General features: G+C 43.2%; 1 protein-coding gene across 3 annotated transcripts in view; it reads left to right on the top strand.

The window, feature by feature from the left end:
* The window catches only part of P4HA3 (prolyl 4-hydroxylase subunit alpha 3), a 73,729-nt gene that overhangs the window by 44,736 nt on the left and 7,692 nt on the right, over positions 1-21,301 (top strand). For 2 of the 3 annotated variants that reach the window (XM_075592753.1, XM_075592755.1), the window contains exons 5-9: positions 3,588-3,639; positions 6,522-6,688; positions 10,964-11,140; positions 15,584-15,648; positions 19,789-19,948. In XM_075592753.1, coding sequence (XP_075448868.1) covers positions 3,588-3,639; positions 6,522-6,688; positions 10,964-11,140; positions 15,584-15,648; positions 19,789-19,948 — 621 coding nt within the window. Of the gene's footprint in view, positions 1-3,587; positions 3,640-6,521; positions 6,689-10,963; positions 11,141-15,583; positions 15,649-16,496; positions 17,499-19,788; positions 19,949-21,301 lie in introns of those variants that run through there. The other variant, XM_075592754.1, reaches the window with a different exon arrangement.

Genomic DNA, 21,301 nt, shown 5'->3' with positions numbered 1-21,301 from the left:
ATATATATATATATGTATATGTCACTAGAGGTTCATATCGGTGTGGTACCTGCAACATCTGCATGTATATGAAACCATGTAACTTTTTCTGTTCCCACATCCCGCAGAAGACATACAGGGTTAACAACTTTATTCATCGTAACTCAACATTTGTAATATAGCATCTATCATGTGGCTGTGGGAGAAGATATGTTGGAAGGATAACGCGAGCCCTTAAGACATGGATACAGGAACACATTAGACCAGAGGTTCCCAATCCCAGTCTTCAGGGACCAGTAGCAGTGCAGGTTTTAAGGATACCCCGGCTTGAGCACAGGTGGTTCAGTGACAATGATTGGGCCACCTGTGCTAATGAGAGGATTGCCTTAAGACCTGCACTGTTAGTGGGCCTTGAGGACGGTAGTTGGGAGCCACTGCATTAGACTGATTAAGAAAGGGGATCTCCTCCCTCCTAAACATTTCTCTGAGTGTAAAGAGGGAGGGATTAGGAATTTCTCCTTTATGGGGATTGATAAAATGACATTGATACAAAGAGGTGGAGATATTGTGAATATTCAAGATCAGGGGAGCGCAATCTTTTTCCCCTGCGCCCCCTGCCGGCTATTCCCCTCTCTCCGTGCCCCCCCCCCTCTCCCTCTTACCTCGGCTCCGACGTCATGACACCACGTTGCCATGGCAACACGATGTCACATGACCTCCGCGGTGCCATGTCAACGCGTCTCCAGAAGCCGCGGGAGCCAAGGTGAGTGCTGTTTACAGACGCCTTCGCCGCTTCCCCGGTACTTCATTTAAGTGCCCCCGGGAAGCGCGAGGGACCTCGCACGACTGTTCCAGATCATAGAGGAGCACACTGGATATTTGTATTGAGGACACGTGTCCCAGAAGGTCACATATAGAATGGAATTTGGGTCACTTTTTGAGATAAACATGTCTCCTAGTATCAATCATTGCTTCTATATGCAATCTGGTGATTAAATATCTAGTAATTCAGTATCCGGCATGAGGGAATAATTAATAATTGATACACCTTGGTCTATTGATCTCTTTAATTATTCAAATCTTTGATCACTTACATGCATTTGACTAGCTATCATCATGTGTGTATACACAGTCTTTCTTTGTTGGTTCTTAATGTGTTATTTCCAACATGATCTATGAATATTATCATTTAGAATGATAAATAGATCATTATAAATACAATGATGACTCAGAACATCTGTATATTATTACCCAAACTAATCAATGTGTATGTGTTAGTGATGCTACACCTGTGTTGGTGATGTAGCAGAGTGCTGATTTGTTAACTGCATGATTTAGATAGAATAACCAATCGCCTATTCACATAGAGTTTAAATAACAGGGGCAACGACACAGTAATCATCCCTGATGAAGTAGATTTTATTCTACAAAACGCATAGGACCTATGATGTTCAAGTATTTGAAGACTTTATATCCCGGTATCTCCGTGCCTGCGCTCCGATCAGCTGCTTGCGGTATACCCACTGCTCCTGTGCTGGAGAGTCGTTCATTCAGACACACCTCCAGAAACGTCAGGAGCTCCGCTTTGAATTACTGGAGCTGCGGCTTGATACTTGGGCTAAGTGAGCCCTAGAGCCAATACTAAGGGGAACACTTGGTCTAGTTCTGTACCGGGACCGTGGGACGCTCGAGTAGACCCGTGACCAGTGGAGGATCATCTGGACTGGTAATTCTTGGACAGAGTGACGCTGTGCTTCTTACTGGAGGCTGATGACTGCGGAGGCTATCCATTGAGCGAGTACACGAGTGGTAACATGTACCCTAAACATGCCCTGCTTATATAACCGAGTTATCTTATAAGTGCATATATTACCTCACTTGTTTGTAACAATATAATTACTGTCTTGATCTGAGTTGTGTGCTGTGTCTTTTTCTTTTTCATGTACTGTATATTCATGTGGTGCTGAGCCATCCACTTTGTCAAGCAGCAGACTCATCACTATTGAAGGTTTTTGTATGTATTTTTTTTTAATCATATTATCACTTATTGTCACAATATTATTTTAATATTGTATCCTTGTCTTCAATTTAGGGTGCACTTTATTTAAGATAGGTTTTTATTTAACACCTAATCTAGGAATCACCCTTAATATATACAGCTGAACCCCGTTATAACGCGGTGCTTGGGGTCCACATAAAGCGCCCGTGTTATAACGGGGATCGCGGGGGAAAATGCAGCTAAGCTTTTTAAAAACGGGAGCCACGCTCAGACCGCGTTATGGTATGTATGGTTAATAAAGTGATTATGACAAGGATTACAACAGTGAAAAATATAAAATGATGGAGAATAAAATTGTAAATTAATTTGATGAAGCTATAATGTTGATTCATTGTTGGTATCCTTATGACGTAGGACTTAACTCCAATAACATCTGTGAGAGATAGTTCTATGGACATGGCCGAGAATGTGATCATGATAAAGATTATTAATGGAGATAAATATTAAAGAATAGAGAACAATATTATTAATATAAAATTATGAAGACACTATGTTGACTTATAATATTGAGTTAACACTGGGTATATATTGATTATCCTAGTTGATGGTGGGTTCTTGCCCACTAGCTCATACCTTCAGGGTACCATTGCCTCTTATGGACTTTATTGCTGAGACTCTTACTCACTTACTCTAATCATTTGTTTTTATTAATCTCAATTCCTGTGTCTCTGTGTGTGACTAAATGATTGATATATTGATCCTGCACTATTGGGCGCCTGTACCATTTACATTTTTGTACATGCAAGTGCCACCGCTGGGTCTGATACGGTGCAGAAGTTATAATGAATACCTTTTTTTTCTTTTGTAGCACTGCATGGCTGCATATATATATATATATATATATATATATTTTTTTTTTTTTTTTTCACTGGCACAGTGAGTCCCTGAACCACAGAGCGTACAATCTAATGTCGCTGCCTGAAGCACAGGGATGAGAACCAGGTTCACTCGCGTCAAAGGCACTGACATTACCGCTGACCTGCTCATTCATGCTGAAAGAAGCCCGGATTTTCTCAAATATAGCTCTAAATATTTATGCAAAATGCCAAACCGGCTGGAGATGTCCCAGGGAAGCCCCTGTATGTGAGGGCGGTGCAAAGAGAACAAAAAAGGATGTGCCATGTTTAAATAGCACTTAAGATAATGAATGAATGATAGGATACTGCAGGGGTTCTCGACTCCAGTCCTCAAGACCCTCAACAGGTCAGGATTTTCTGGATATCCCTGCTTCAGCACAGGTGGCTCAATCAGTGGCTCAGTCGAAAACTAAGCCCCTGATTGAGCCACCTGTGCTGAAGCAGGAACTGATTGAGCCTCCAGTGCTGGAGCAGGGACTGATTGAGCCACCTGTGCTGCAGCAGGGATATCTTGAAAACCTGACCTGTTGGAGGGGACTTGAGGACTAGAGCTGAGAGCCCCTGGGTTACTGTGTTGGGATGGGCTGTGTGATATGTTGTGATGCTTTCCAGCAATAAAAAGGTTAAACGTCCATATCTGGCTGTGTGATTATAGGTATGCTGATCTCTTAATATTTCTGCGTTTCTTCCAGGCCGGAAACGTTTCCCGTGCCTTACATCTCTCCAGGGAGTGTCTGCTCCACGGTATGTGACTGCTAAGTATTCCTACGCTGCTGCTCGATGAGTGGGACTGTTGTGGGGTTTACATGCTGTTTGAGAGGGATGTTGAGCAGAAATATTGTCTATAATATCGGATAATCACGTGTGTCACTGGGCTTGAAAAGAATTTCGGTACTGAGTGTTATTTGGAAAAATGTAACATACTGTATATAACACATACTGCTCATACATACTGTATATAAAACATACTGTATATAAAACAAAGTGCTCATACTGTATATAAAACACACTGCTCATACATACTGTATATAAAACATACTGTATATAAAACAAAGTGCTCATACTGTATATAAAACACTGCTCATACATAAAACACACTGCTCATACACACTGTATATAAAACATACTGTATATAAAACACACTGCACATACATACTGTACATAAAACCCACTGCTCATACACACTGTATATAAAACACACAGCCTATACATACATATATAAAACACACTGATCATACATACAGTATTTAAAACATACTGTATATAAAACATACTGCTCATACATACTGTATATAAAACATACTGTATATAAAACACACTGCTCATACATACTGTATATAAAACATACTGCTCGTATATACTGCATATAAAACATACTGTATATAAAACACACTGCTCATATCTACTGCATATAAACATTGGGGTAAAAGGTATTTGGACCATACTTGAAAAACTGTTATTTCATATTTATACTTTAAAATAGAAAGAGGGATAAACTTCCTAAAGTGCATGAATAAAAAACATTTGTACTCCGAGTTTTGAAATAAAACGTAGTGGTTCGTTGTGCCCGTGGTACATCCCACTTCGAACACGGCGGATGTTATCTAATCTATAAGACTCGCCCTTAATACAATTTCTCTGTATTTACCTGGAACATCTACCGATTTGTAGCTAAAGACATGTACAGTATCATCACACCTGTAATTTCTCCCTGATAAAACCCCCTGGTCGCCCTTTCATTTCCATCCCAAGTCTCCCTCTCAGGAGGAGTCGCTCGTTGGCCAGTACTCTAGGTACTTAACTGAGTCAAAGATACAAACAGTAAAAAGATAACATTCGGTGGGCTTCCAACCCCCAGGAGAGAGCTGTGAGGAAGCCCGAGTCATGTACAGGACATGACAGATGTGCGGCCTGATTTCCTGTGCTCTGCAATACTTAGAGCAGCGGTTTTCAAACTTTTTTTGGTTAAGGAACCCTATAATTATATTGTGAAATTCTGCGGATCCCAAACCCGCTCTAATAGCGCGTCTGAGATCAGATGCACTGTAAGGAACCCCGACCCTCTCTAATAGCGCGTCTGAGATCAGATGCACTGTAAAGAACCCCAACCCTCTCTAATAGCGCGTCTGAGATCAGATGCACTGTAAGGAACCCCGACCCTCTCTAATAGCGCGTCTGAGATCAGATGCATTGTAAGGAACCCCAAACCCTCTCTAATGGCGCGTCTGAGATCAGATGCACTGTAAGGAACCCCAACCCTCTCTAATAGCGTGTCTGAGATCAGATGCATTGTAAGGAACCCCAAACCCTCTCTAATAGCGCGTCTGAGATCACATGCTCTGTAAGGAACCCCAACCCTCTCTAATAGCGCGTCTGAGATCAGATGCATTGTAAATTCTTTTGTATTTGGTACAATTTTCAAATGACCTGAAAATTGCAGCGAGTCCTTCGGGGAGCCCAAGAGCTCTTAGGAACCCCCGTTGAAAACCACTGACTTAGACATCGTATTTCCTGCTCTTGTTGAATTCTGCAGATCAGACAGACTCCTATAGAGAGCCTGCTGGGTTACATGTATCAATCACCAAGTAATCGGAGCACACAGTATGACTGCCTCCAACATACATCATTCGTTTTGAGTACAGACACTGAACTTACAACCTTTTGTTCAGAAGGAGGTTATAAAAGATATATCTGTTAACGTAATGAATCTCACACTGTTTGTGACATTGCTTTGTTCACACAAGGAGACAATTTAAAGGGACAGTCCCTGGTGGGATGAAAGTGAACTAAGAACAGTAGCACGGGTAACAACTTGAACGTAGCTGATTGGAACCTAGTTAATGGACACTTATAAGTAAACTATATACACTACATCAGGGATACGTGCACTTTTAAGTTGCCCCTCCCCCGCCTCTTATCTGCTCTTCGTTATCTCATTGCTCTGTCGTCACGTTGTCACGGTGACACATCATTGTGCTAAGCCAGATAGACGGTTATAGGCAGTTATAGAGACCCCGCGCTCTCCTCCGCAACCACTTTAAATGTTGTGGGGAAGAGCGTGGGGCCTCTGTGAGCGCGGCGTCCCCCGTAGAACATTTTGTCCCCGCCCCCTGCGCTAGATCCCTATTATAGCACTCAAGATACCTCCGGATAAAAGTTAACATTTATTAGATATAACTAAAAATAAGTGCAGGACACAACATTGAAACTAATTAAAAGGAGAAATCTCTGTTTCTCACCTGGAGACGACCTCATCCCTTGTAATAATAAGGGACCACTTGAATATCAGAACGTTTGGCACAAGTGCCCGCACCTCCCAATATCCACTCTCTCTTGTGGATATAATATACTCTCACCTATCTGTATTTATTTATTTATTACACTCTCTCCCTTTCTGTTGACTGATGTTTCTTGCTTTTGCGTTTGTTCAATCACACATGTCCCTGGGGACCCGATGTCTGAGATACCTGTGCGGAAGCAGGGGTTTTCTGAAAACCTGACCTGTTGGTGGCCCTTGAGGGCTGGAGTTGCCCACCCCTGGGTTAAAGTGCCTGCATTGCCTGGTCAAACGGTGACTGCCATGTGGTTTCTGCCCCTCTCATACTTCATGCTGTTCGGTTTCTCAGATCCAGACAACGGAAGAATGGCTCAGAACATAGCAAAGTATGAAAGGATTGTAGAAGATGACCCGGCCAGTGCAGGGCTGGAGGGGACCAAGATACAGAGACCCAATGTCACCCACCTGAGGACCAGAGACCTTTATGAAGGTCTGTGTCAAACCCTAGGATCCCAGGTATGAACGCCAAAGGGGTATATTCACTGAAATGCAATAGTGATTTTGACTTGTAAGGGGCACTTGCAGCAATACCACCATTTTTTGTTTCACAGTCCTAAAATTGCCTTTTGTTTTTATAACATATATATATATATATATATATATATATATATATATATATATATATATATATATATAAATATAGCATTAAGCCTTTTAAATATAGAGTCTACAAAGCTTTGCTCCCATATTTAGAAGTGTAGTGGAAAGGATAGTGAGACATATTTGCTGATGAATGCTGTGAGGATACCTTCAAATCTATTCATTGCCAGAAAGGGTCTTAGGCTGTGATTATAGTGGCCGCGATGGTGCATGCGTGTCGCAAACCACATGCCTCAAGCCTATAAGGCGCCCATATGGTGCACGGTGAGGCGTGATGGCGTGACCGCGTTTTGGACAGGCCAATCAATGTGTCTATCCAAGCGACGGCCGCATCACGTGAAGCGGTTCAGCCAAAGATGGCAAACCAGCTTCGTGAAGTCACAGCCACGCCTCTTCCACGTCTCCCCATCGCCTGAAGCCCAGTTTACATTCGCTTAAGCGACAGGCGTGTGCCACATGCATGCGCTCCATCGCGCGCGGTGACTATAATTTCCGCCTTATACTGTAGCACTGCTCTGTAAATATGGCCCTGCAGATTGATCATATTGGGCCACATTTGCTAGGACGGGCTACTCCATAAGACACTTCACAGCCTATTCACGTTAATGGGCTATACGGTGTCTTCCAGCATTGCAAGGTGTCTTTGCAGAATACTGCTTAGTAAATATGGGTCTTTATGTAGTAAACATTAACTTACATCTCTTAGTGCCCATTATGCAGATTTACGGGACATGGTTATCAAGAGCATGAGCATTTTGATGCCTTGCAGCTAGAGAGTAATACAAATTGAAAAGCTTGGACTCATACAATCTCAGTGTATAATAAGAATGGCCTTTTTTATTATAGGCTCAACAGGGAGGGGGCATTATCGAAATGCTGCATCCTGATTGGTCAGAATTCCAGGCATTACTAGCTAGTAATGCCTAGAATTGTTGGCACCTTGACAAACATTGAAATAGGCTCGCCACTCAATGATTGACTCACCAGTGCCATGTCCAATCAAGGGGAGAGGGAAGGTCCAAGGCTGCGCGGCCGCCCGGTGAAAGGCGGGGTTAGGAGAAGAACGGTGTGGGCTATGAAGGTGGGGGACTATGGAATGTCATTAAAGAGCATCAGGGGGGGGCAGTCTGTAGGAGCAAGCTGTTCAGAGGAGTGGGGGTGAGCAGAAGGGGTGAGGTGTACTCTGGAGGAGCTGGGGAGTGGAAGGGGGAAAGAAGAGCGAGCGAGCTGGCCGGAGGAGTGGTGTGCGAGTGGAAAGGGTAGGGTGAACTCCAGAGGAGCTGGAAGCGGACAGGAGGGAAGAGCGAGCTGGCCGAAGGAGAGGTGAGCGAGTGGAAAGGGTAGGGTGAAGTCCAGAGGAGCTGGAAGCGGACAGGAGGGAAGAGCGAGCTGTCTGGAGTAGTGGTGTGCGAGTGGAAAGGGTAGGGTGAACGCCAGAGGAGCTGGAAGCGGACAGGAGGGAAGAGCGAGCTGGCCGAAGGAGAGGTGAGCGAGTGGAAAGGGTAGGGTGAAGTCCAGAGGAGCTGGAAGCGGACAGGAGGGAAGAGCGAGCTGTCTGGAGGAGTGGGAGGCAGGTGGGAAGCCAACGGAAGAGGTCCAAACAAGTATAAATGGGGAACGATTGGTCGAACAGGGATGGGGCTGTTAGGAATGTTTGTCATATTATTAGCATAAACAATACAAAAACATATCCTACAATAGTAATAATCCCCTCAGGACAAGGCAAACACATGCTTCCAACACTCCCACAAACCTGCCATGCTCGACTATTTGACCCAGTCAATGTTTTGAAAGCCTTTTAATATATGGCAGACAGGGAGTTAACAGCTCTATTAATACTGATAGAAATACAAATGATGATGTGCTCCTTTGATAACATCCATCCTAGCTAAATAAATCAAGCAAGATACGATTTTATATGTTGCCCATATTCAGTATTGTTAGAAGCAGGAGGGTAACGCACAGTTAACTGTGTAATAACTTTCAAGGCAATGTCATTTACTGTATTGCTAATGGTGTTACGTCACCTCTCACTATATCACGCAGCTGCCACTGTTTCCAACAAGTATTTCAATTGGCTGTTTCTATTTGGACCGACTAGAAATAGATTTGTGGCAGCAAAAGGGGTTACAAGAGTAACATTCCTGAAGGTGCAGCCCTAATAAGGGAAACCGTATTGTGCTTCTACTGTATACACTGAGAACATATAGTACTGGAAATGCAATACAGGTGCAGCTACGAGTATTCGAACACTTGCCTTGGAAAATCTGGGGCAATGTCCCAGTAATGCTGGCAGTCCCATTCAAACTGACCAGGGACCCCCGCTGTGTTAATCCGACAGGCCATTAGTCTTTCTGCAGAAATGTCAGAGAAATGTTGCAGCATTACTGGGAGATTGCTCCAGATTTTTCAAAGCAGTGTTCGGATACTCGTAGCTGCACCTGTATTTACATATTGTTTTGAATCACCCAGTTAAGGACAACGTAGTTACATACAGTAACATATGCCATTCAATGCACTACCCATTGGAGGAAGTGCCTTAAAATAGCAGTGGTGCTGTGCCTGATTTGAAGATATTTCAAACCTTTTTATGAAAGTGCATTTATTCATCCACATGTTATAAATATTTATACGATATATGGGCTCCTAAGACAGAGAAGGAGACAAATCATCTCAAAATACTGTACATACATTATCTTTTAATGATACAGAAACTGTAGGTTTGAGTGGTACTCAATATCCCATACAAGCATCGCACTGCGCTCACTGATATTACCACAACGGGAGTTTGCTGCTCATTTTCTCACCATGCGAGAAAGGGGCCACCTCTAAAAAAGTGACATGTCCCTTAACGGAGGGTCTCGCAGAGCGTTAATCAGAATGGCGGGGCTTATCCACTAGTTCTCCAAAGGAGCCAGATCTGAAAAATATCTGGGAGTAGAACGGCCACAAGCCGTTGCAATGTCATTTTACATAGATTTGAAAGACTTGAAAATTATTATATTTCAACAGTTTGAAAGCATCGATAACATAAGCTATGTAATATGTATGGAAGTGTTAAGCAGAGAGAAATAATAACCCGTTGTGCGCTCAGAGGAAACTCTAGTGGGTATTATAAACAAAGTTAATGGTGTTAAAACCACTATATATCAATAAAAGCAGATTAAAAAAATATATAGAATATAAGTAATATACGGGCAGCAGTAGGAAAAAATATACGTTGAAAAATAGTTGGTGAAAGAGAAGGGAAAAAAAGGAGGAATAGTCACTTTAAGTAATTGTTGAACCAGGCTCTTGCTGCTTTGCATAGGGGAAATCCTGGACCCCAAGAAGGAATAAAGAATGCCTAGAAGAAAGCGCTACGTAATGCCACCATGGTGAGATAAGTATGGGATTTTAATGGAAAAAATAATGATTAAAATACACTCACACAGTGCATGCCCGCAAAGTATGACTTCTCCTTTCCTCCTACGCGTTTAGCTAGATCACAGCTAGCTTCTTTAGGGATGTAAGGTATCCTGAAGAGGAACAAAGCCGCAGCTCCAGAGGGTTCATGCTTCCCCATCGGACCCATTGCAGTGATAATCCTTCGGCACCGGGACAGCCACGGTCACGCAGCTTGCCCCGGTGCCGGACACAGTAACCCGTGCTACATCTGTACGTCCATTACTAGTGGAAGCAGTGCTCAAGGTCATGGCTTCTGTTGTCATCCGTCACCATAACACTATTCTTTCAACACATAATGTACCAGCCGATCACTCGCGTCTTAGTTAAAATAACACATAATGTACCAGCCGATCACTCGCTTCTCGGTTAAAATAGATACTGTGTCTTCATTTCATCTCTATGAGGTCTACAATTTCTTGAAATCAGATACAGCGCTATTACTTTTTTTTAAGGAACTCCAACCACTAGACTTCCACAAGGGAGGCCAACAAGGGAGATCTTTTCCTAGCTGTAATAATGTGTCCCGGGATCTGGAAGCCTCACAGCTCCCATTCTTCATGTCTTCTGCCTTCATGTATTCTGCAGGAATTGTACACTTTCTCCAGGCCCCACAAGTTCATTACAATGTTGCATTACATCATTGCCTAAGGGACACATTAAATATGGTTGTTGCAATGGTTTCAGCCAATGCTCCATCAAAACCCGAGGATGCTGTGCTCGTACGATACAAACAAGAGCCCTCACCTGATGCTCCAGCCCATGAAGAAAGAGATAGTGAGTCTGCAGCCATACGTGGTCCTCTACCATGACTTCGTCAGCGACCTTGAGGCTGAGAAGATTAAGGAAATCGCAGCTCCCTGGGTAAGTTGTCCACGTAATAACCCCACAATGTCCAGTTTGTATTCCTGTATTACTTAAAGGGACAGTGCCACATGTAGAAGGTCACAAATAGATTTTTAAACAACCTGTGAGTGTAACCGTTTTACCTATTTGCATCCTGTTAAAGCAGCAGTCCAAGCTTGTTTCCCCCCCTTTAATATGTGCAACAATACAGTCCACACAGTGATAAGTAATTAGCTAAGTTGCCGATCGGTCCGTTCTCCTGTGTTCGATCGGCGAAGATTCGGCTCAGGGGTTCATTAAATGACTGTCAGTGCAGCAGAAGAGGATCAAAGATACACAATCCTGTGGGGAAGATGCCCTTCAGTGTACATTTGCATCGCCCCAAATGCGCACAGCCTGATGGGGCTTCCCAGGAGCTGTTCCTCTCTGCACAGGACCAGCGTGCTAAGGGTTAACATTTGCTTGTACTTTGTGGAATGTCAACCCCACCCACTGGAATGTTAATGAGCGAGGAGGACACAAAGAACTTTGTGTTCACAGCTGCATTGAATCTGAACCGCTTCAGTGTACATCTGCATTTTTTAAATATAAAATGTGACCAGGCAGTCACTAGATACAATTGGTGCACTGCTAGAGAGTGGGCAGGGCTCAAAAAGGGGGTGTGCCAGAGCCTGTTTCAGAAGAGGATAGGGATGTGACTTTGTAAATGGTTGCTATAGAAACAAAAAATGCTTGTTACATTATAATACATTCAGAATGTCAGAGTTTTTTTTAATGCTACTAGTATTTTCTCATAGTACAGAACTGATTTATTTTTAAAAAAAACACACGTAGGATATTAGTTGGTGTTCAGCTTTAAAAATGAATTTGTTTCCTTTTTTTGTGGGTGCTCTGAATTAAAACACACTGTATCAGCTACTTATGTTTATGTTTTCGACTAATGATGGATTTATTATTACTATACAATGTCCCAAGCAATCCCCCTCTAGTTTAACATTGCAATGATCATCTGAATGTATTGCCACAGTTACCTGCACATGAAATGTGTTCCAATGATTCATTATGCAAATCAGGAAAGCTCCTTCTTTCCCTTTCCCCACATAAATGAACTTATATGCGTAACATAGGTGTAATTTATAGTATAATCATTTCAAACTAACTCTAACATTTCCATTTGCTGGAGCCTGATGATAACGGAAGTAGTTGCCTTGGTTACAAAATAATGATGTCCTCATCTGGATCTTATAACATTCAAAGCTGCAAAAACAGATCATAAATGTCTCAGTTGCACGTTATGAAACGTTGAGCTTATACGAGGCTGTTCCCACAATGACTCCAGTTTTCCCTTGTCTCACTGTATCTGGTGCTTGTTGTGCCAGGGGTCGGGATTTGGCTTGCATATTGGTGAAACGTCATGTTTTTTGTCTCTCCAGCAACGAACTCGGATGTTGTTTAAAGCTACAGACCATGCAAGATCCTACATGTGTATTTTTTTTTAATAAATCAGTTCTGAACTATGAGAAAATACTTGAAGCATTTTTTTTAAACAACTCCGAATTACATTTTTAACGTGTTATAATGTAACAAGCATTTTTTTTCCTTTAGCAACCATTTACAAAGTCACATCCCCTTCCTATCCTGAAACAGGCTCTGGCACATCCATTTTTGAGCCCTGCCCTCTCTCTAGCAGTGCACCAATTGTATCTAGTGACTGCCTGGTCACATGAACTTCCCCACAGAACTTTCTCTTCTGCTGCACTGATAGACATTTAATGAACCCCCGAGCCAAATCTTCACCGATCGATCACAGGAGAACAAATCTATCAGCAACTTAGCTAATTACTTATCATTGTGTGGATTATATTGATGCACATATTAAAGGGGGGGGGGGAGAAGGCTGCTTGGATTGCAGCTTTGGGGCAGGCGTGACACATATGTTCCTCACTGCAGTTATAATGTTGATAAAATACTGTTGTACACCTTGTGTTTTCTAAATGTGTCATTTCCAAGGAACCCGTACATTATATTGTGTTGAAAGTTGAACTAATGAGAATACCAATGACCAGATATGCAAAGGACAAAAAAAAAACTAATGTTTTTCTGTTTGCTTAAATAAAGAAAAAATAAATTCTAATATATATTTGGAGCACAGAAAATAAAATAGGAAAGATAATGAAAAAAATTAAATTAAAGGGAACCTTGCAGTGCGGAAACAATATAAACAGACATGAAATTAAGTTATTGGAGTTTAATATATCATCCAAAATGAATTTGCTCTTCTCCAGGATTAGGGTTAGAACAACTACTGGAACCGCTGGAATTCTGAACTACAAGATGGCGACACAAAATATATCCTAGCATTATAATGGCACAAAATAGATCCTAGCATTATAATGGCACAAAATAGATCCTAGCATTATAATGGCACAAAATAGATCCTAGCATTATAATGGCACAAAATAGATCATAGCATTATAATGGCACAAAACAGATCATAGCATTATAATGGCACAAAATAGATCATAGCATTATAATGGCACAAAACAGATCATAGCATTATAATAGCATAAAATATATCATAGCATTATAATGGCATAAAATATATCATAGCATTATAATGGCATAAAATATATCATAGCATTATAATGGCACAAAATAGATCATAGCATTATAATGGCACAAAATAGATCCTAGCATTATAATGGCACAAAATAGATCCTAGCATTATAATGGCACAAAATAGATCCTAGCATTATAATGGCACAAAATAGATCCTAGCATTATAATGGCACAAAATAGATCCTAGCATTATAATGGCACAAAATAGATCATAGCATTATAATGGCACAAAATAGATCATAGCATTATAATGGCACAAAATAGATCATAGCATTATAATGGCACAAAATAGATCCTAGCATTATAATGGCACAAAATAGATCATAGCATTATAATGGCATAAAACAGATCATAGCATTATAATGGCACAAAATAGATCATAGCATTATAATGGCACAAAATAGATCCTAGCATTATAATGGCACAAAATAGATCCCAGCATTATAATGGCACAAAATAGATCCTAGCATTATAATGGCACAAAATAGATCATAGCATTATAATGGCACAAAATAGATCCTAGCATTATAATGGCACAAAATAGATCTTAGCATTATAATGGCACAAAATAGATCCTAGCATTATAATGGCACAAAATAGATCATAGCATTATAATGGCACAAAATAGATCCTAGCATTATAATGGCACAAAATAGATCCTAGCATTATAATGGCACAAAATAGACATGGAATAAAACAAATGGGAACATTTAAACATGATGTAAATTCGCACCACACTCACATACAGTAAGGTGTGAAAAGCAAAAAAGACAGCGCACAACTCTCATAGCGTAATAATGTAAAATATATTGTGAAATATGAAAAGGGTGGTATTATATACACGTACAGAAATACAACCGGTCTCGGTTCTGCAAGCCGCCGTCGTCATCGCTCCAGTCCCAGCCAGGTAGTTGAGGGCGTCCTAGTATCCGGCCGCTCCGATATCCAAGCTTCAGGGATCTCCCTGAAGAAGTAGACTCACTCTATGAAACGCGTAGGAGTTTTATTGTTATGGAGCAACCATTGCTTTTTTGTCCCAATTCTCTGTGTTCTGCTTTAACGGAGCCTGCGGTACGCCACTCTGAGTCAGCACTATTTGGGCGCATCAGTGCAGGGCGATTCTGGTGACGTCAGCGGCTCCACTTTAGTGCTCCGTAACCGAACGGCTCACATTGTGGGTACTGAGTCCCAGAGGCAACAGTGCGGGATTTTAACTGTTCTGATACATTCAACTTAACTTTGTGGGTTCCTTTCTGGGGAAGTTGTCGCCACGTCTGCACTGAATACATCCGTGGGAAGTGAGTGATTCTTGTATTTTACATACAGTAAGGGGCTGATTCTATATGTGCCAGAAGCAGTCAATCAGAAATTATGAATATTACACACAAAAAAAAATAAAACCTAGAGAAAAAAAGCCAACTGTCCCCATTGGGTCAAAATACAACAAACAAGAAACAATGTAGGTGATGCTCCATTGTTACTACAGGACGAAAGCCTGCTGACAGTACCAATGGGGCCCAGGACAGAGTATTATATTGTTGTTGATAGGTGGATGATGCTAGTGATGCCTGAGTTGGGGGGGGAGAAGAGGCCCTACAGCATCCATTGGAAGGGCCCGCCCGTGTGACAGAGGAATGCAGATAATAATCAGTGTTTACTTTTGCACAGTTTTATTGTCATATTGTGATATGTAGTAAACTGCATGAACAGCATCTATATATACAATTGTGCTACTTCAACACAGAATGTTCCAGCTCACAGAGAATGTAACCTGTCATATATTAGCCGCGGGGTGTATGCAGGGGAATATGTTGCGCTGTTACTGTTTTGTCTGTTTTCTAGCTGCAGAGATCAGTGGTTGCGTCCGGAGAGGAGCAGTCTAAGGTTGAATATCGCATCAGCAAGAGGTATGTAGCAAGGGAATGTAGCCAGGCCTATTGCTCCTGCTGGTGTGTTATGGAGGGGTATTCTGTGACATTCTGCGTTATCACTGGTTGCTATTTAATCCTCTGATACCAAAGTGCGGGGAAACAGCCTCAGGCGAGGAGAATCCGGCTTGTGCAGCCAACACAACACAGACAAACATTTTCTTCAGAGTGCAGGTCTCCTCTAAGGCAGATACAAAGTAGAGATCTACTCACACGTTCATAATGAGGTTCTCCTTTTAATGTGACAGCCAAGAACAGTGGAAAGACGAAGTTTTAGGACCATATGGACCTTCCATCACCTGAAACGTCATCTTTCCTCTGTTCTTGGCTGTCACATTAAAGGAGAACCTCATTATGAACGTGTGAGTAGATCTCTGCTTTGTATCTCTGTCCTAGAGGAGACCTGCACTTTGAAGAGATTATTAATTTAATCCTATGGAAACTCTCTGACAATCTGCATTTTAATACAATATTCTGCATTATCAGTGGGTAAAATAAAATCGGTGTCATCCTATATAATAAGCAGTATTTTTCCTGAAGACACCGTACAGCCCGTTGACTTGAAAATGCTGTAAGGTGTCTACCAGAGTCGGAAGGTTCCTTGTGACAGAGGACAGCTTAGTAAAAAGGGCCTTTAGTCTTTGTATATATAAAAGAGGCTTCAAGGCTACAAATATATTTTCAGTATGATGCAGACATGTTTAATCAGAAAAGCTATATACAGCTACAAAGAACCAGCCATTGTCATACTAAGAAGTCTTCTGCCACAATGCACCTTCTCGCACTGGATAATATATCACAAATCATTCAAGTCAATGGGTTAGCAGGTGTCTTACGGCAGCAGAGTTGCGAGTCCTGGAACACCACGAGTCCTGGAACACCGCGAGTCCTGGAACACTGCAAGTCCTGGAACACCACGAGTCCTGGAACACCGCGAGTCCTGGAACACTGCGAGTCCTGGAACACCGCGAGTCCTGGAACACTGCGAGTCCTGGAACACCGCGAGTCCTGGAACACTGCGAGTCCTGGAACACCGCGAGTCCTGGAACACCGCGAGTCCTGGAACACCGCGAGTCCTGGAACACTGCGAGTCCTGGAACACTGCAAGTCCTGGAACATTCCCTCCTCCCTGATGGGAATTAAAAGCTGCCATGGAGAACAAGCTGGGGAAAGAATTGACACACATTTTACTGGGGCCATAAAAAGTCAGGTGGTTTCTATTTTGTGCGTTAGGATATGTTCCTTTGTGACGCTTGGTAATAGGGCTGCTTTTAAGGGAGGTTCAGTGACCACCCATCGTGTATATTCAACACAATGCAAATAGCATATTTATTTGCCGCCTACAACTTGGTAAAATTGTTATACGTACAGTATGTGCAGTGGTTGAAGTGTAACGGAAGTGTAACCGGTACTATTAATATGCAAATCCAGAGTGCCACTACTTTTTTACATGCAAAGTCAATTCCACTTTCTTTTTAATAACAAAAATGGTTTTATTGGTTTCATTTAAAGCGTCCCTCCCCATTTGTCTGCACAGTAGAAATATTGTAAGATGGGCGTCCAAAACACTTTGCCCCACTAATTACACGCTACTTACTGTGTGTGACAAAAATGTAATATTTAAAAAAAATATTTAACATATCAGCACCAAATTTGATTGGCCCACAGTGAGGCCGGTACAACGGAGAAGTCCTATAAGTGCAAAGTGTCCTCCACGGTCTGAGTGGGATGTTTGAAACTCAGATGTATTCTCCTTTTCCCATTACAATGCTTGTTTACTAATAGGAGGGCAGTATTTCAAAGGATAGTAGATTGGGCAGAAACATACATGTGGGTCATAAAAGCATGAGGTCCTTTAGGCTGCGGCCATGCTGCCGCGACGAGCGCTCATGCTTGGCGCCTGGCGTGCTCACTGTAATGTTATTAAATGTGCAGGGTCACGCTGACACTTCGTGCACACACACACCCGATCCAACCAATGACACGCCCCCTCCCTTAAACACCACGCCCCCCCCACTCGCGCTCCCAAATTGCAGAAGGACAGCGTAGCACTCATGCTTAGAGAGGTGTGACGTCACCGTTCTCGAGCACGAGTGCGCTTCGCGGCAGCATGGCCGCAGCCTTACTCTTGTCATCACCACTTAGGCTCTTGCAATCTTAAACCTGAACCACTTACATACATTCAATGGGTTCCCCATCTCCAAGAAAAGTTTTTCTTCCACTTTTTACTAATGAGCAGTAAATGAGTGTGTAGCCCCCTCTTTGGGGGCTATTATTTCAGTAAAAGGAGTTAACGGCCTTAATGGGTTAACTGTGTGGACACACTCAGGTTACTCCCCTCCCCATCATGTGAGGTAGGATGACTATGTAAAAGGGATTGCCACTCCCTTGTATGACTTGTGACCAATGATGTCACTTTAAGGAGTATAGAGGGTATATATAGCTCCATCCTATGTTCTAGAAGCTGGTTCTTCGGACTTCTCACTGGGAGTCCTGTTAATAGGTTTTTGTGTATAGTTATGTGTATTAAGATGTGTCCTGTCAGCGTTTGTTGTTTTCAGTTAGGAAACGGGCCCATTATGTAAGTGCCAGTGGTGTCCAAGATTGTTCTCGCTATTGAAAAGGAGGAAGCGTGCTCTTGGTAAGAGTTCTCTGCATAGTAACCCCGGAGTCTGTTGGGACCGGCCCAACCGAAGGGTTCCTAGTGCAATCCTGATCACATAGATGGAAGAAGTGTGCTGTACACAGTAGCGGTTTACTAATCCAAGAGCCCTAAGTGTATTCCTAAGAGGCCCATTCAATATGGGGCATTACTGACTCTATGCAAGAGACTGCCACTTTATCTGCTGCTGTGGGTAAGAAGTTTAAGTACCTCCCCAGCGTAGGAGTGAGAGATACCAGGGGATGAATTCTATCATGATATTGTTTGCCACGTGTTTCTGTCCAGTAACCATCGTGTCAGTGTCTGGGAAGCATTACTGACGGATGTCCATTAAAGCACCTTTTTGTTTATAAAAATTCCTGGCGCCTATCCTGGTTACATTCAAGCATCCACGCCCAGCCTGCACCTACCCAGCACCCTGCAATGGCCCGAGACACTAAGCACTGCCAATGTATATACATAGTTACATCCACGCCCAGCCTGCACCTACCCAGCACCCTGCAATGGCCCGAGACACTAAGCACTGCCAATGTATATACATAGTTACATCCACGACCAGCCTGCACCTACCCAGCACCCTGCAATGGCCCGAGACACTAAGCACTGCCAATGTATATACATAGTTACATCCACGCCCAGCCTGCACCTACCCAGCACCCTGCAATGGCCCGAGACACTAAGCACTGCCAATGTATATACATAGTTACATCCACGACCAGCCTGCACCTACCCAGCACCCTGCAATGGCCCGAGACACTAAGCACTGCCAATGTATATACATAGTTACATCCACGCCCAGCCTGCACCTACCCAGCACCCTGCAATGGCCCGAGACACTAAGCACTGCCAATGTATATACATAGTTACATCCACGACCAGCCTGCACCTACCCAGCACCCTGCAATGGCCCGAGACACTAAGCACTGCCAATGTATATACATAGTTACATCCACGACCAGCCTGCACCTACCCAGCACCCTGCAATGGCCCGAGACACTAAGCACTGCCAATGTATATACATAGTTACATCCACGCCCAGCTTGCACCTACCCAGCACCCTGCAATGGCCCGAGACACTAAGCACTGCCAATGTATATACATAGTTACATCCACGCCCAGCCTGCACCTACCCAGCACCCTGCAATGGCCCGAGACACTAAGCACTGCCAATGTATATACATAGTTACATCCACGCCCAGCCTGCACCTACCCAGCACCCTGCAAAGGCCAATGTATGTAGTCAATCTGATGTGACCTCCTTTAGAGCCGGGCAAGGAGGGTTACCTGTAAATCATGTGGTTTGACTGTTACCCATTACTGTATCATTCATTTCAATGCTACACTACATGAGTCAGTTAAGAGGTAAAATGCTGAGACGTGGTTTAATACAGTTGCAGCTATTACTTTTTCATGCATGGGTTTTGCGTCAATCTGCTCTTTCATGTGGTGTCATTTAGTGCCTGGATTAAGGACACGGCTCACCCGGTCATCAGGAAAATGGACTTTCAGATTGCAGCTCTCACTGGTTTAAATGCCCAAGCTCCGTATGCCGAGTACCTGCAGGTGGTAAATTATGGGATAGGTGGGCACTACGAGCCTCACTTTGACCATGCTACGGTAAGTACTGAAACACGCAGACGAAAACTGACATCAATTTATAGCAATAAATATTTTAATCTGTATATGTAAATATATATACAGTCCAAAGACAGGGCACTCACTTTGTAGTAGGCAAAATTCATGCTTGGTGCATACCATCCAAAGTTTCAGCTGGAACACAATTAATAGTGGAAAACAGGACATGCACTCCAAAATACCAAAAGGTGTTTTTTGTGTCAACGTTTCGGCTCACACTAGAACCTTTTTCAAGAGCAACCAAAGTCGTACAGAGCACACCGAGAAATACCCTAACCCACACCCAGTGGCCCCAGTAAGGGCGCCAAAAACACAGTGAACCCAGATTGACATCATGAAGATTGAGAGGATAGTCTAGTTGGGCCAAAAGGGCCCAAAATGCAAATGAGAACAGAGCGCTCGGGCAAAAAAAATTCATAGTACTACTAGGCACAAAGTAAGAATCTCTGCTGACCATGTTCCATTCTCCCACTCAGAGGCTGCAACAGCTAACAGTAAATAAATCAACCACACAAGTGGAGCATATGTACTGTAACCATATAACAGCTAACCGCAGCATACGTATCAATAAGTAAACATAGCCGCAGGAGGAAGTGATTTACAATCTACACCTACAGGATCAAAACGTGTGTACAGCATAGGAATGGGGAAGGTAAGGGTAGCACGGGGCAGGGGTGCGCAAACTGGGGGCGCAAAAGTTTCAGGGGGGGAGGGGCACTGCACTTACAGAAGCCATGTGGTCTTCCCCAAAGCATTTAAATTAAATGCCAGGGGAGCGAGCAAGGCCTCTGTATGCCTCACTCACCTTGTCTTGGGCGGCTTCTAGCAATGCAGCGTCATGGCAACGTGGCATCATCTGACGCCGTGGGGTCAAATGACACCGCGTTGTCATGGCAATGAGATGTCAGATGACGCCGGACACAAGGTAAGAGAGGAGCAGGCAGGGGGGCATGAGCAGTGGGGGTGAGCAGGCAGGGGGATGTGAGCAGGGGGGGGGTGAGCAGGCAGGGGGGCGCGAGCAGTGGGGGTGAGCAGGCAGGGGGTGCAGACTAAACAGTTTGCGCACCCCTGGCACAGGTACCCGAGGTGGAGCGCACATCACTCCGTCCAGTTCATCAATAAAAGTCCCATATTTAAAAATCCAACCTCAACGAAACAGCACAACGGAGGCTCTTTAATAGTGAAGGCAAATGTTATAAAGAATCGGTGTGGGCTGGTTAATAATCCCACAGCTGCACGAGCGCTCCAGCATTCATAGCGTCTCCACAGTGCCAAGTTCTTCTGCATCAACATGTAGGCTAATCAAAGGCTGTTGACATGTTAGTGTCATAGAGA

The sequence above is a fragment of the Ascaphus truei genome, chromosome 3, assembly GCF_040206685.1.
Source record: "Ascaphus truei isolate aAscTru1 chromosome 3, aAscTru1.hap1, whole genome shotgun sequence".
Taxonomy (NCBI): domain Eukaryota; kingdom Metazoa; phylum Chordata; class Amphibia; order Anura; family Ascaphidae; genus Ascaphus; species Ascaphus truei.
This window is presented reverse-complemented; position numbering and strand designations above follow the sequence as displayed.